The 16,116-nt window shown below is 43.2% G+C and overlaps 1 protein-coding gene across 1 annotated transcript in view; it reads left to right on the top strand.

Moving 5' to 3' along the window:
- The window catches only part of ADAMTS18 (ADAM metallopeptidase with thrombospondin type 1 motif 18), a 157,645-nt gene that overhangs the window by 90,709 nt on the left and 50,820 nt on the right, over positions 1-16,116 (top strand). Inside the window, exons 10-12 of the mRNA XM_033406432.2 lie at positions 4,112-4,207; positions 8,477-8,625; positions 14,530-14,702. Coding sequence (XP_033262323.1) covers positions 4,112-4,207; positions 8,477-8,625; positions 14,530-14,702 — 418 coding nt within the window. The remainder of the gene's footprint in view (positions 1-4,111; positions 4,208-8,476; positions 8,626-14,529; positions 14,703-16,116) is intronic.

Below are 16,116 nucleotides of genomic sequence, written 5' to 3' on the forward strand. Positions count from 1 at the left end.
TTTGAAGTGAGAATTATCACCCACTTTTTTTTTATTTTTTTGCGGTATGCGGGCCTCTCACCGCTGTGGCCTCTCCCGTTGCGGAGCACAGGCTCCGGACGCGCAGGCTCAGCGGCCATGGCTCACGGGCCCAGCCGCTCCGCGGCATGTGGGATCCTCCCGGACCAGGGCACGAATCCACATCGCCTGCATTGGCAGGCGAACTCTCAACCCCTGCGCCACCAGGGAAGCCCTATCACCCACTTTTTAAGTAGAGCTTAGAAAATGTATTCCATTGGCCCAGAGCCACAAAAAAAAAAAAGCTTCCTTGGTGGAAGCTAAACAAGCTTCATCACCCACATTGATGTTAAGCTTCCTCTTCTTCATTAGTTAGCACCAGTGTTTCCTAAACTTCAGCATTAATGTTCAGTCCTTAACAATTACCTTTATTAGTGGTGCCATATCTTTGTAGTAGTTTTCACTTGTTGCTTTTCTATGAATCAACTCACTTTAAAAAAAAATAAAAGTCCAGAGCTTCCCTGGTGGCGCAGTGGTTGAGAGTCCGCCTGCCGATGCAGGGGACACGGGTTCGTGCCCCGGTCTGGGAGGATCCCACATGCCGCGGAGCGGCTGGGCCCGTGAGCCATGGCCGCTGAGCCTGCGCGTCTGGAGCCTGTGCTCCGCAACGGGAGAGGCCACAACAGTGAGAGGCCCGCGTACCACCAAAAAAAAAAAAAAAAAAGTCCAGTCCTGAGAAATAATAACCACCAAAACGCCAGTTTTATATGGGATTGCATATTTTTCTAGTGCAATTTAAATGCGTAACCATTAGAAAAGTTTATGCATACACCATCCACATTTTTTGGTGTATCCTCCATGGTATGTGGATCTTAATTTGGCAAACGCTAGTGAGCTGGAGAAGGCTGAACATGGGACAGATTTGGGGGGACAGCTGGGGAATTTTGTTTTGGACATGTTAAGCTTGAGACGCTTGATAGAGTTTGGTATGCAAGGACCATTAACGTTTTGAGTATGTCATGCTTCCCCTGAAGGGGCATCCAATCTTTAGAATACAACAGGAGAAGGTGGCCAACAGGGACAGGACAGAGCAACATACAGCAAAGAGACTCTTTCCTTAAAGAGCCACATCCAGGCAACCTGAGACCTTTGGAGTCTCCGTGGTTATTTTCCTTTCCCTTAAATTATGACTTAAGACTAGGGAATTATATAGATAAGGAAAAGTTAGATGAATAGGCTGGGGGAAAAAAGAGGGAAGAATAAGCAAAAAAGTGCAAACTCTCATTTCTGTTTACTTTGAAAGGAAGCCTTCTCAGAGGGCTCTCGGGTCGTCAGAGCATGTCGTTGGCTATAATTACGTTTGACTTCTGTACTTCACCGCAAAAGAAATAACATGTTCATACAGCCTGTCGTATTTCACTCTGGAATCCCTGTGTTTTTGTGTTTTGCTTTATTTTCCTGGTCTTCTCCAGCTGCCCCCTTTCCTTAGCCCTGTGGCTTGGCGTTGGCTGTGGAATGAGGGGGTCTCCTTTGCTTTGGTCCACCCTGGGGTCATCTGGGTGGCTGCCACCTAGGCTCCGGGTGTGGGTTATGGCTTTCCCCTGGCTGTAAGAGGGAAAACAATTTAATTCTGAAAGCCTTTCGAACTGCGGCTTTGTTTCAATGGTTACCTCCCTTTCCTCCATTTTGATGTAGATTATCCTTTTCCCAGCTTAACTTGTCCCACCTATGACCCAATATGGGAGCACACGGAGATGATGAACGTCATTCATTTTGTCGGAAGGCTGCCTTAGGCTTTCTACTAATGTCAGTAGCAGGTCCATTTCCATGGGAAATGTTTCCATATTGTGTCTTCTGAGCTGTATCGAGCTTTGGAAATAGTGTGTGTGGTGCCTATCTGGGGCTGCTGCTGGTGGTGGTGTTTCCAAGCAGTGTCCTGGAGGTCCTTCCCTTCTCTTTTTGGGAGAAGAATTTTACGGTCCGTAAGACCAGGCTCACTGCCTGTATCTCTCGTTTCCTTGTGTTTTCTTTTCTCAGTCCTGTGGAACACTTTTTTTGTGAAATATTTCTAAGTATATTCTTGCCATATTTTCTAACCATGAAATGTCTGTTAACTGGAATGCTTGGAGAATCAGGTGCCTGCCTGGTTCATTGAATTTTCAGGAGTACAACAAGTGACCACAAAAATCATTTTGTATTCTCCCTCATCGTTACTATTTTCCCAAAAATAGATGTGTTCACTTTCTACCTTAGTCAGTAGAATGTGGTGAACAAAATGGAATGACTTTGGCGATTCATGATTTTGACATTCCATTAATGATGTCATTCTGAAAAGCAACTCCACCTTTTGAGCTGGAAGGAATCTGGTTCAGTCCCCTTCCTTTATTTTTTTCTTTTTTTTAATTAGTTTTTTATTTTTGGCTGCGTTGGGTCTTCATTGCTATGTGCGGGCTTTCTCTAGTTGCGGCGAGCAGGGACTACTCTTCATTGAGGTGCGTGGGCTTCTCATTGCGGTGGCTTCTCTTGTTGCGGAGCATGGGCCCTAGGCTCATGGGCTCAGTAGTTGTGGCATGGGGGCTCAGTAGTTGTGACTCACGGGCTCTAGAGCGCAGGCTCAGTAGTTGTGGCTCACGGGCTTAGTTGCTCCGCGGCATGTGGCATCTTCCTAGACCAGGGTTCGAACCCATGTCCCCTGCATTGGCAGGCGGATTCTCAACCACTGTGCCACCAAGGAAGTCCCCCCCCCCTCCTTTATAGATAGGCAGCCAAGGCCTGGAGAAGCTGAGAGCTTTCTAGCATCCATTGGTGGTACATCCAGGTCCAGAGCAATGGTCAAGGATCCGGACTCTGAAATCAGGCCAGTTTGAGTCCTGCCTTTGCCACTTACCAGCTGGGGGACCTCACAGCTTGAAACTGTCAGTATCTTGCTCAGTTTCCTCATCTCAATGAGTTTATAAGAGGAATTGCTGTTCACCACTAAATGGTGTTAACGACAGTATTTATTTCCTATGCCTGCTGTAATAAATTTCCACAAACGTAGTGACTTAAAACAACTCAGATTTATTTTCCTGCAGTTCTGGAGGTAGACACCTGAAATGCATCACACCAGGCTAAAATCGAGCGTTGGCCAGGTCGTGTTCCTTCTGGAAGGTCTAGAAGAGAGGCCATTCTCTTGCCTTCTCCAGCTTCCCAAAGTGGCTGGCATTCTTGGGTCACGGCCTCTTCCTCCATCTTCAGAATCAGCAACACCTCCCTGAGTTCTCCCCCCGCTGCCATCTCTCCGGTTCTCTTCTGTCTTCCTCTTCCCTGTTTAAGGACCTTTGTGATTACCTTGGGCCCATCTGGAAAATCTCAGCACTTCCCCATCTCAGGGTCAACGGATTAGCAACATTAATTTTATCTGCAACTTTAATTCTCCTTTGCTATATAACCTAATATAGTCACAGGTTCCAAGAATTAGGACATGGTTGTTTTGGGGGCCATCCTTCTGCCTACTACAATCCAGTATGAGAGTTACATTATTTCCTAGGCCTAGTGTAAGAATTAAATTGTCCAAATGCTTGAAAACTATTATAAAGGTGAAGAAGGAACGATGATGATCATTTACACCATTTATCCTTGAGAACAACCCTGTTGAGGCATGTGCTAATTTTATCACTTATTCACAGGTGAGGAAACTGCAGTTTAAAGGGCTTCTATAACATGTCCATAGGTCCTGCAACCTGGAAATGCAGGACAAGGATTTGAATCAGACATGCATTATTCCAGTCTTGGTCTGTTCTACTTAAATGATGATGATGGTGGTGATGATGATGGTGGTGATGACGGTTAGAAACCAGATCTCTTAGTTAAAAGGCAAATAGTCTCCAAATTAACTATTGTGACCTCCCAGTCATTACTAAACACACATGAATATATGGGTAGTGTAGAAGTTTCCTGCTTACATATTTGCTAGGACATATTACTGGTTACCTTGCTACTACTAACTTCACTTGACTCTGCTTTCTGGATAATGTCCCATTTCGGCCACCGGAAAATAGAATGTTTTATACAACAGCTTTGGATGTCTTTGTTTTTATTGCATCATCACCCTTGCCATCTTCTTTCCTTTCAGGACATTTGCAAATCACTTTGGTGCCACCGAGCGGGCCACAGGTGTGAGACCAAGTTCATGCCTGCCGCGGAAGGGACCGTTTGTGGCTTGAGTATGGTAAACTGCCTACTTGTTAGTTTTTAGTTCTAGAGGCTTCATAAAGTATAGAACCCAAACTATTTGTACTGTTACCTCAGACCGGAACACTTTGGCTTCATCTGTTTTCGGACTTTGCTTTCAATTAACCAGCATTCTTTAGCAGCTATTCTAAAACCCACTGCGAATATAACCGAGTTGGCTCCATCTTTTAAGAAGGTTTCTTTCCTTTTGCCTTTGTTTTCCATTTTTAGATGGAGGCTTGGGTTCAAATGTTTCTAGTTCAGTGAGCTGGAGGGCTTCATTGTTTACTGTTTGTTTTTTAAACTTGATTCAGTGTAGACAAGCCTTGGGAAGCAGATATTTCCTTTAGAAGCAAGGGAAGGACTGTGCCTGCATACAAAGCCTCTGTGATGCACCTCACAGGACCAGTCATTGAGCTTCTGACATGCCCGATAGCAGCATCCTGTCCCTTATAGCAGCATCTCTTGAGGGGCAAGCTGAATCTCCATCTAGGTTGTACAGAAAGGCTTTTCGCTCGCAATATCTTCAACCCTAAGAACCATTTCTATTACAGAAGATTATGGGAGATTTCTGTGTTTTGAAGGAAGGACTCTCATATATGAGTTTCTGTTTTTCTTCCCCTTTCCCAGTAGAGTCTGGAGGGGAAGATACACTTGAGGATGGGGCTTCCCTGGTGGTGCGGTGGTTGAGAGTCCGCCTGCCGATGCAGGGGACACGGGTTCGTGCCCCAGTCCGGGAAGATCCCACATGCCGTAGAGCGGCTGGGCCCGTGAGCCATGGCCGCTGAGCCTGCGTGTCCGGAGCCTGTGCTCCGCAACGGGAGAGGCCACAACAGTGAGGCCCGCGTACCGCAAAAAAAAAAAAAAAAAAGATACACTTGAGGTCCCAGTAGAATGATCCAGATTTGGGGCATAACTTTGAAAGACCATGACAGAGAAGCTGTGAACAATGAGAGAGCTGGAGATATTGCAGGTTTTTCGGTCTCTGCCATTGGCTCTCTTGAGACAGCCAAGCCTGTAGAAAAGAATTGGCCACTTAAATTGAATTCAATTCCATCATAACTTCTTGACCACTAGATATCAGTGAAATATCTACAGAGATAAATAAAACTCCATTTTATCTCTTCAAACATTTATAGTCCAATGGGGGAACCTGCACAGAAGCCAATAACTTTGGTTCTTTTTAAACACATCTTCTTGAAGCGCGTAGCTGCTATCGAAGCCCAAGTGAATAAGAAATGAATCCTGCTTGGAAATAGGGGTGCACTTAGAATAAACTACGATGAATGGGTACCCCAAGATGGCTGTTGGAATTTGAATTTGAAGTTCTTCAGTTGGGTGAAGCAATTTGAATTTGAAGTTCGTCAGTTGGGTGAAAGAGAGACTTTTTCGAAGAGACCAGCAATAAAGGCAAAGACACAGACACACGAAATAAATGAATATTGAGAAGATGCTTTCTGATATTCGTTAAGGCATTTCTTCAATACCTCTAAAAAGATTTTATTTTTTAACTCTTTTTATTTTAAAGCAAATAAACATTTAAAAAATTGAAGCATCATATGCAATTTTTAATCAGATGTCCTGGTCTTAGGAAATTTCAGTAAGGATTCTCAGCGAAAATGTGCAGAAGGGTGTTTTAGCTGTGGTGATACAAAACAATGAATTAATCGAATATGTAAATACTGCTCACATCATTTTTATTTTTGGAGTGTCAAAGTTGCAAACTTGCAACTTGAGGATTAGTGGGCATTCTTTCATTAAGAAAGCAACAGCATTAATCATGAGAGGGATGTACGAGAAAAGATTTATATAGTAAATGAGGAAAATAAGTGGTAAATGGCATAGATCAAAGGTCTGTTATGCAAATACACCCAGGATCTAGTTCGACAGGGGCTAAACTGCTTCTGGATTAGACTTAAGTTAATATAGCATGAGATTAATCAAGCCAGAATTAGAAAATAGATGTCCTTAGACCACTGCCCCCATCTCACTATTTTGAAACACCAGACTATGGTTATATAATAAACTGCGGAAAAGCCCTTACCGGTAAGGTCACCCTCAGTTGAGAGCATTCTGGTAACTTCCACCCAGCTTCACTCCAGTATAATTACACTGCACTCATAGATATGGTTCTTAGAGTCTTCTTTCCCTAGGGGATGTAATTGGCTATTCATTAGACTGTAAACTCCATGAGGCCAGGGCCATGTCCTGTAGAGTAGCAGTCACCCCATGTTTTGTTTCTTTCATTGTAACTGAAACCCACCTGAATCCTCCCTGCCCCCTTCTCGCTGGTCCTTCAGTGGTATTTGTGCCACGAATACTGGGTAAACACGTGAGGATATGAAAGTCTCATACTTCTATCTAGGTTATGTGTACGAGGAAAGAAAGGTTTGTGCTTGCTGTCTATTATAAAAGGTATTTGCCCAAGTCATGGCCATTTAATTTGAAATTAGAAGCAGTGATAGAAGCATATATGAATAGATCCATATAACTACATGTGTATATATCTTGTGTATTACGCTTTATATGTAATAAACATGCAGATCATGCATGTATGTGTGTATATTCCTATGTATTCCTGATTTCTCTACTGATTAAAAACGCCAGAGGAGACAAATCTCTGAGCAGCTTAACTTGATACCAGGATGAATATTGAAATAAAAGAAAGGCAAATTAATTGAAGGATTGGAACAGATCTCAAAACCATATTTCTAAAAAATAAAAAAAATTTTGAGTTAAGATGCATTGGTCAGTCATTTGCCTCCGAGGTGAGTAGTACATATGTCCTTAGGCTACTGAGTTTAAACCCAGTCTCGGCTGGTTGTGTAGCTAGTTGGGTAGTTTGACTCTGAGCAAGTTAGTATTTCTTTGCTAAATTTCTTTCACTCAGAAAATAGTTATTAACTGCGACGTGCTTTGTGAAGGTTACGTTAGATACTGCATCTGAAGTTTTCCCCCATCTCCCCCCCAGCACCATTGTGCACACAGTGAAGCAACTTAATAAACTGTAGCTGCTGTTGTTGTTAGTATTGGCTCTTGTTATCATTTTGTCCCAGCCACTGAGCTCAGTGCCTGAGAGACGCAGCCATTCTTGGTGGGGAAGATTCAGGTTCGTGCTTATGGTTGACAAAATCCTCAAATGACCCATTGCTTCCCCCGTCAAAGTTCTCAACAACGTTATATGATTTCATGCAGACTCTGAAGTAGCAATTAATCCAGGGGAAAGAAAAATGGAAAACAGAGGAATTCATCAGCACATGGCAAGAAACTGAAGGAAGGAAGCCATCTCTTGACCTAGTCAAAGCGCGCTAGCAACCAAGCCTCACAACAGACCGCCTCGAAGCCAAGTGTATCACGGGGGAAAAGTGGAGATTTGAACGCGTAACCAACTCCCCGTAATTCTGTAACCGATCCCCACTCCTCGGCAGAACCTGGCACGATCCAAACCCCAACCCTTTGGATCTAATTGCAGAGGCTTTTAGGCAAGTGTGCAATTATGCTCTAAATCATGCAGAACTTGCTCATAATAAAAGCGCCGCAGGGGGAAAAAGGAAAGCACTCCCAGCGATGAGTGCAACCCCAGAGGACAGAGGTGACCCACAGAACTGGACTGGATGACAAAGAAGAACTCAAATGGAAAGGTCAGCACAGAAAACAGCTCTCGGACTGAGCAGATCACCAGCACATGAGAGACCCAGAGCTGATTCAGAAAAGACACTCAGTTCAAAGTCATCAGAGGGTCTGACACAGGGACCTTTCATACAGACAGAAGGGCAAAGGTGTTATCTAAAAACACAATTTGTGTAGCCTGAAAGCTACTCGGTTTCAACAGAAATGCTCTATAGGGATGATTTGAAATAAAAACGTATGCATACTTAGATCTGTCTTTCGGATGTGATAATCATGATAAATTCTGTGTTCATATCTGAAAAGCTGATTCTCCCGGAAGAAAAATGAGCCCAAGGGTTCTCTGAGCCCCATTGTTTCCAAATGTCAGGGGAGGCTCGCCTTCGTGTCTGCGCTGCCTCTGTAGGCGGGAGGGTAGATCCTTATCTGAACACGTCACCTGGACAGCTTGCAAAGCCTGTCCTGTTATACTCAGCCTTCTGGTGACAAATGCCCCTTCTCCCTAGATGTCAGCCTTTCAGAATGCACGTGGGGAAGGCAGGGTACCAGCGTGTAAGCACAGCCAGCGAAAGGGATGCTATCAAGGCATCTCCGCGTGCTTTCCCAGGTGGTCTCTGAAAGTCACACATTCTTTTCACAGTGGTGTCGGCAAGGCCAATGTGTCAAGTTTGGGGAGCACGGGCCTCGGCCCATCCACGGCCAGTGGTCCGCCTGGTCGAAGTGGTCAGAATGTTCCCGAACGTGTGGTGGAGGCGTGAAGTATCAGGAGAGACACTGCAATAACCCCAAGTAAGGCTCTGACACGAAGTCAGCATTTGTAAGGCATGAACCTTCAGCCTGTTACATATTGGCATATTTGTCTGTCTTGTTTATACCTGTTTATAACTGTAGTTTTATTCCATCTGCTTAATAGCAATCAACGAATGAGGTTTTTAGTGCTTGTCTATAAAGGCTGTATGCGCTGGGGGAGGTATGATGGGCAGAAACCTCAAAACAGCAAAGGAGTTATTCTCTGTGTGAGTCTGCTGTCACGGACTCCAGTAATGGTGTGAATTACTTTCTGCATCTAAATTACAGCTGCATGCCTGGGATATTGTAGAACAGAGAAGCTTGGCTGGTAGACTCTGTGTGTGTATGTGTGTGTGTGTTGCAAACTGATGAACTGGAGAAAGTATGCTGATTTTTGCCTTACAGGAATGTACATCAACATGTGTTGACAGATCAGCCTGACTTTTCGAGAGAAACCAGAAATCCGAAACACTGTTGTGTGAAATTTCCCAATTTTTAAAATATTGACAACAAACTCAATTTTCTTTAGAAAGATCAAATGCTGGGAGGACTGATCAAAACCTCCCTGGGTTGAGATTGGCTTGCGAGCACCATCTGATCTGGTGGTGCTGGGAGTCTGAGCTGCCCTCTGTGCTCTGTGAGATGAAGGTGGTTTTAGGTTACTTTTATCTGCTCTAATTCCCCTGTGAAACAAGTGTGAGATGTACATTTCCTGACTGGAGTGCTGATGTCGAAAGAGCTCAGAACTTGGAGATGGAAAGATATGACTCCACATCCTGGGTCTGTCACTTATTAATTGTGTGGCTTTGGGAAGATCGCTTGAACTTGGAGGTTGGATTTATGTATAAAATGGAGATGACAGCGCCCACCTCACATGGTTTGGGGGGATTAGAGATTGTGTCTGTAGAATTCCCGGCACGCTGGGGAGCATCCAGTGGGCATTCGGCAGAAGGTTCTGGGGCCCATGTGGTTTTCATCATCCTCATCCTAAACTCGGCAGGAACACGGGTAACAGAGGGTCAGTGCTCAGAAGCAGCGAGCAGAGGCCTTCCTGATGAAATTGGACTTTGGAGAAGGCTATGGGGGTGAGAAGAAACTGATGGGACCCTGAAAAACTAGTGGATTTAATTTGACCACACGATTCGGTTGGTGACACAGCATGGAGGTTGAGAACAGAGACTCTCAAGCCCAGGAACCTAAGCGGGCCTCCTGTCCACCCCTTCCTTGCTAGGCGGCCTTGGATGGCTAACTCTCCCTGCTCTGGGTCCCTCATTTGTAAAAAGGGGATAATGATGGGACCTACCTCAACTGAGCTGGTACTTGTAAAGGGCTTTTCAAAATTGCCTGGTACATGGCAAGCATTGCATAAATGTTTGGTGGATTGCAAATTTAAATAAATAATGAAATTAGAGCAAAAGGAAATTTTTGAAAAGACAGATCGTACTTCATCTGAGCTGGATCAAGAGGCCAGTTTGTTCCAAAATGTAAGGGAGGGTTTGGAGATGCTTTGAGCATGGCTTGTTAGGTGCTTGCAGTATCTCAGGCTGATCTAGGATCACTCAGCTTTGGCACTCTTTAACATTTTAGGCTGAAAATTTTTTGTTTTGGGGGTTTGTCCTGTATGTGGCAGGGTGTTTAGTAGCAATCCTGACCTCTACCCACTCGATGCCAGTAGGATGAGTCCCCCTCCCCCCAACCTCCAAGTTATGGCAATGAAAATATCTCCAGACTTGGCCAAGCATCCTGTAGGGGGCAAAGTCATTCCCAGTTGAGATGCTCTGCTCTAATCTGACCCAATAACTAGGTCTAATGGTAGGGAGGCTTGTGATACATTTGCAGTTTATACCAGATTATTAAAAACACCCTCCTCATCCTTTGAATGTAGCCCGTGTCTTGGATAGAATTGTTAAAGTCATTGTATTACTTTTCATTTTTGCAGCACATTTCACGAATCTGGTTTTCATACATCGCAACATTTTACAATCTCGCTACTTTCCCAAGAAAGAAAGAGATTACCTAATTTAATAACTCTGCCGGTGAAGTGCATGAATGACGCCCCTGAGATTTAAATTAAAACCTCTCTCATATCTGTGGGATTGGGAACACTCATTATAATAGGGCCTTGTTCGTGGAAATAGCATACTGTAACTTTAGAGATGCCTATAAAAGAATTAATCACTCGAGTAGTTCTACTGGGTGCAGTTTTATCATTTTAAACAAGATTAAGGCTAATCAAGATTCTCTTTAATTATGCACGAAGTCACAACTAAAACAAGTAAATGATCGGCTGCTTCACGACAATTGAATCCGTTCTCCATTCTTATTTCACATTGTTGTCGTAAAGCTGTTTTTTCCTCCCTCTTTCAAGTTACTTATTTCTCGCTTGCTTCAGTTTAAACACTTGGTCTGTTCAGATCAGCTTAACCGTTTCATTTTTTCACGTGAAAAGCAGTGTGAGCATTTCATTGCACAGTAATGATGGTTTTCTCAGAACATAGTTTGTTTCATAAAAAATGAATTATTTCTGGTTGGGTCATGGATTTATCCAACTTTTCAGCTTCAAAAGAATTGAAAGGTTTTCTGGTTCTGGAATGGCCAGTCTCTGGCGAACGTGGTCCTTCTTCTTCGTCCGTGTCTGTGACAGACCTTATTAATTGATCAAAGCCTCCCCACTGTGCCTTCTCAAAAGACTTCTCCAGGCGTTTGCTCCCAATCAGGTTAGAACAGATACGCGAGTTGAAGCCTGTTGTTTCCTCTAGTTATTTTGCAAATGGGTAACCAGGGGAGACAGAGGGTCCCATTCAGAGGAGCAGCTCTTGCTGGGTCACCAAGCTGGACATGGGAGAGTCAGACCAAGATCCCACTTTCTTAATCCTTACAGCGAACATTTTTTCTGGGTCCCTGGAAGAGAGCCTCGTGAAATGCCTATACACTCTGTTCAAGAAAATTAATAGTGAAAATTCAAATAGAGATAAGTAAGCTTGCTAAGGCATTCTAGAACTCTCCTAAAACGTGAGTCGATTTGAGAAAGAATGTCATGCCACTGGAGTCACAGTGCCAGGAGAATTGTTGAATCATATCTCTGGCCCATTTTTCAACCAGTAAATTCTGGGCTCAGCTGATTATCAGAATCATCAAGTGTGCTTTAAAAAGCACTGATTTCTTGATATCCCTCATCATGTATTTTTATTGAGAAAGCCTGCAGAGGGCCCAGGAATATCATTTATGTATATGTGTCCGTGTGTGTATGTAAATCATATATATGTAAATATATGTACATATAAATATATATGTGTATATGTATGTGTTATATATATATATATTTTTTTTTTTTAAACAGAGCTTCCCAACTGATATTAGTGTTCAGCCACTCAGCCAACAATAACCATTTGTAGTCAGGACTTGGTAAATTATGCAGAAGCAAATATGGGTATACTTTATAGTAGCTTAATACAAAGAAAAAATCGGGTGCCTAGATATTTGTTTTCTGGTTTTTTTGTTTTTTGTTTTTAATGATAAAGAACTCATTGTACCAAGGGCCATCATGGTAGAATTTTCTGTTAATTTATCCTAATACTCATGTTCAAAGCTGCAGAAAAAAATGTATCTGTAATTGAGGATTTGATGGCAAAGTCCAAATTTTTGCCAGTCATTAAGAGTAGCAAGCACTTTAAAATAGTTACAGTTTATTTGTGCTAGCTGGGCTGTAGACTCTGCCCGAAATTCTTTACCAACGTTCTCTCAGGTAATCATCACAGCTGTCCTCATTTTACAGATTTAGGTGGTTAGCTAAAATTGCCTAAAGTTAAGCTGGGAAAGGGCAGAGACTGTTTCGATTCAGGTCTGCTTCACTGTCCAAGGCCAGTTCCCTAACCATTGGACATCACTGTCTCCCTCTCGGTCCTCTCATGCCCCGCCCCTGTAGCCTAACTCAGTTAAATGCATGCCTGGCAGGGCAGGACCGGCATCCGGGAGAGCGCAAAGGGATGAGGTTGAGCTCTGTTCTGTCTCTTTCTAGACATGTGACCTTCACTGAGCACATTTTGGAAGCTCTATTAGCCGTTTTCCACTTCATCTATAAAATGAGGGGATGGCTCTATGAGTTTTGAGGTCTTTCCCATGTTACAGTGTCTGAGTTGAAGCAGTCACACGTGGTCCTCTTTCACTTTATTGAATTTGAGTAGTCTAAATGAAGCTTATTTGTAAACTCTCCGACAAGAAAGACTTACGCTGAGAAAATTTTAATTATGACTCATGAAGATGACCGGGAATAGAGTAAGGCTCTCATGTGGCACTTTAAGGTTTTTCGAAACGCTTTTCGGATAATGATTTAAGAAGTCTTCAGGGATTTAATCTCGCACAGTGACTGCTGAATGTTTTAGTAGTTGTTCCAGAATGTTTTGAAATAGCTGAAAAATCTCATTCTGGCGGTGTGACACTTCCCGTTTCTGTTGAATCCATTTTAGCATAGGAGAATTTGATAAAATGTGCCGAAGCAAATCCAGGGGAGTTTTATAGCATTCCTGTGCTTCCTAAAGAGACAAGGAATTTTAATCACAGAAATTTATTAACTTGGAGCCTTCTTTCATGTTACATGTTTGCCCTGAGCTTTTGTACGAGGTGATCTGTAGTTGGTGTCTAGCCTTAGGAGAAAGCTACAAAAAAAAGTGGGAATGAAAAGAAGCAATTGCTTTGTGCCAGGAGTCAGCTGGGTAAGGTGTCCCTGGTAACTTTCAGTGTGGCTGACGCTCCTTTTTATTTTGCTTTCTGGTTTTTGCAGTCTGCCTAGCGAGATCTTAAAGAGCTTGCCATTAGATCACAATTATTTATGTTCTAATGGGATTCCCTACTCTGGAAATCCATTTCCCATTGTGCTTGGCAGGAAAGGAGCAGGCCACCTACAACGTTAAAAAGTGATGATGCAGATGAAAACAAGGACATGTTTTTTCCCCCAGCATTTAGAATCAATTAGAATAAAGCACACGTGAGTCTGACAGTCATCAAGCTATCAGCTCAGTGACTGACAAAGCTGGATTGGAAAATATGGCATGTAATATCCTCAGTGTCCTGACTGACCTTCTACGTCAGGGGTCCCCAGCCCCCGGGCTGCGGACTGGTACCGGTCCACGGCCTGTTAGGAATCGGGCCGCGCAGCAGGAGGTGAGTGGCGGGTGAGGGAATGAAGCTTCTTCTGCCGCTCCCCATGGCTCGCATTGCCTCCTGAACCATCCCCTGCCTTCCGCCCCCCACCCCGGTTCCTGGAAGAATTGTCTTCCACGAAACTGGTGCCTGGTGCCAAAAAGGTAGGGGACCGCTGTTCTACATCACAGCAGGTGCATGGCAAGCTGTAGGAAGATTATGGGAGTGGTCAGAGATGGCAGACAAGCTGGGGAGGAGTTGGGTCTGCGTTGGAAGAGCTTTGATGCCAACAAATGGGGCGTGTGTGTTTGCATGTGTAGCACACAAGCACACATCTACATTAACAAGAACATTTAGGTGTGTTTACAGATTTCCCTAACGCATGAGGTGATAGGATGAGTGTCAAGAATATGCCTTCATCAGTCTTTATGGAAATCGCCAGAATGTAAAAATTGGCTCAGAGGTGGCAAGTAAGTTTGGTCTAACATGGAAATTGATGAGCAGTGGTAGTGGCTGCCCAAGGGCTATGCTGAGAAAAGAAAGCAAAGAAAAAGAAAAATCCTTGATTGATTAGTTATGTCTGCCATGGGTATAAGAAGGGTTGGGACATAAGGGTAGTAGACTACATATTTCCATTTTTGTAATGGACTGTATGGACTGCATACACTGTGACCATGATCATCTTGACTGTCCCTCCTTATATTATTGCCTGTGACTAATAGCCTTTTGATTGCTAGTGTTGAAGATCTTTAATTTTCTTTTTAGGCCTCAGTATGGTGGCAAGTTCTGTCATGGCTCTAGCCGTGTATATCAGCTGTGCAATATTAACCCTTGTAATGAAAATAGCTTGGATTTTCGAGCCCAGCAGTGTGCAGAATATAACAGCAAACCTTTCCGTGGATGGTTCTACCAGTGGAAACCCTATACGAAAGTGGAAGGTAATTTGGTCTCTACGAACCTCAAACAAGTATGTCTCTACGTGAACAGTAACGTGAATGAACAGCACAGAAGAAATTGCTGCCTGTGTAAAAAAATTTCCATGTTTACCTTTCATTCCCCAGACCCGTCCTGGCCCAGTTTTTCATTCACTTCTTTAGGTTTTGTTTATTTTTCCACACTTTTTTTTTTTTCCACAAGACACCCCTTTCCTCCCACATGTATAAGTCAAAGAGTTCATGTGTTTGGAATGTACTTACGTTTCTAAACTTACCTTTGACATTTCAGCGATTAAGTCTCCCAGGGATGTTAATTGAAATTGGTATGAATTGTCCAGACCAAAAACTCATGAAACCATATATGCCCCATAGAGACACCACACTCGGTACCTGAGGTGGTAGATGATTACAAGCATGGAAAGGCCTGTTTGCAGAGTGTACACACACACGCACACGCACACACACACACACACACACGCATCATGAATAAAAAATGTCTCTATATTAAGTTCTTGGTACTTATTATACCTTAAAGTAATGGCTTGTATTTGACCTTTTATGTTGATTTGATCTTAGCTGAGCATCAGAATTTATTTTAGTTACCATGTGTACAAAGTACAAGTACCAAATTTAACGTACTTTGTGTTACCTGTGCAGAATACGCTGTCACCATTTTGGTTGTTTCCTTTTCATTTTTTCCATTCACTTGCTTTATCAAAACTCATCCACTCTTCCTTTGGAAAAGGGATTAACGTGAATCGCAGTTGTACATATGCAGGATGGGAAGAGACCAAATTTAATGATAATTCATGGGAAATAAGATGGAGGGCTGCTTCTGTGCGAAAGCTCAGAATGAACCTATATGATCAGAGACCAAAAAGAAGCTAATGTAATCAGAGACATCGTTATGACAAGTAACATCTCCAAATCAAAGGGGGTGGTACTCAGCTTTGCTTAACACCAGCCCAGCCGTTGCAGGAGTGTGAATGTAGTTCTGGGTCCAAAAGCTGCTTGTCTAAAACCACAAATTGGGACTGACATTAAAATTCTGAAATCTGTGTCTTAGGAGAAAGCAGTGAGGGACTGACAGATGTTGACTGTAGGAGAGAAACTAGTTCCCTTCAAAAATTCAGAGAGATTGAACAGAGGGAGATTTCAATTTATTGGAAATTGCTTCTGAAAACAGAATTAATTCACGTGCTCAGAAATTCCTATGGTTCCTATGGCCGTGTCCTCAGAGAGACCTTCCTTCCTGTCATTTTCTGAATCCTTTGCCTGCTTTATTCTGCATTGCTCTTGGTGCGAGAATTGATATTATATTGGCATTTATTCATTATCTTTCTCCCCACAAGAATTATTAGGTTCCCCAGGGTTGAAGCCTTTGTCCGTTTTGAGTATGCTTGTATCTCTCTCATCT

Source organism: Orcinus orca, chromosome 20 (genome assembly GCF_937001465.1).
Source record: "Orcinus orca chromosome 20, mOrcOrc1.1, whole genome shotgun sequence".
NCBI classification, from domain to species: Eukaryota; Metazoa; Chordata; class Mammalia; order Artiodactyla; family Delphinidae; genus Orcinus; species Orcinus orca.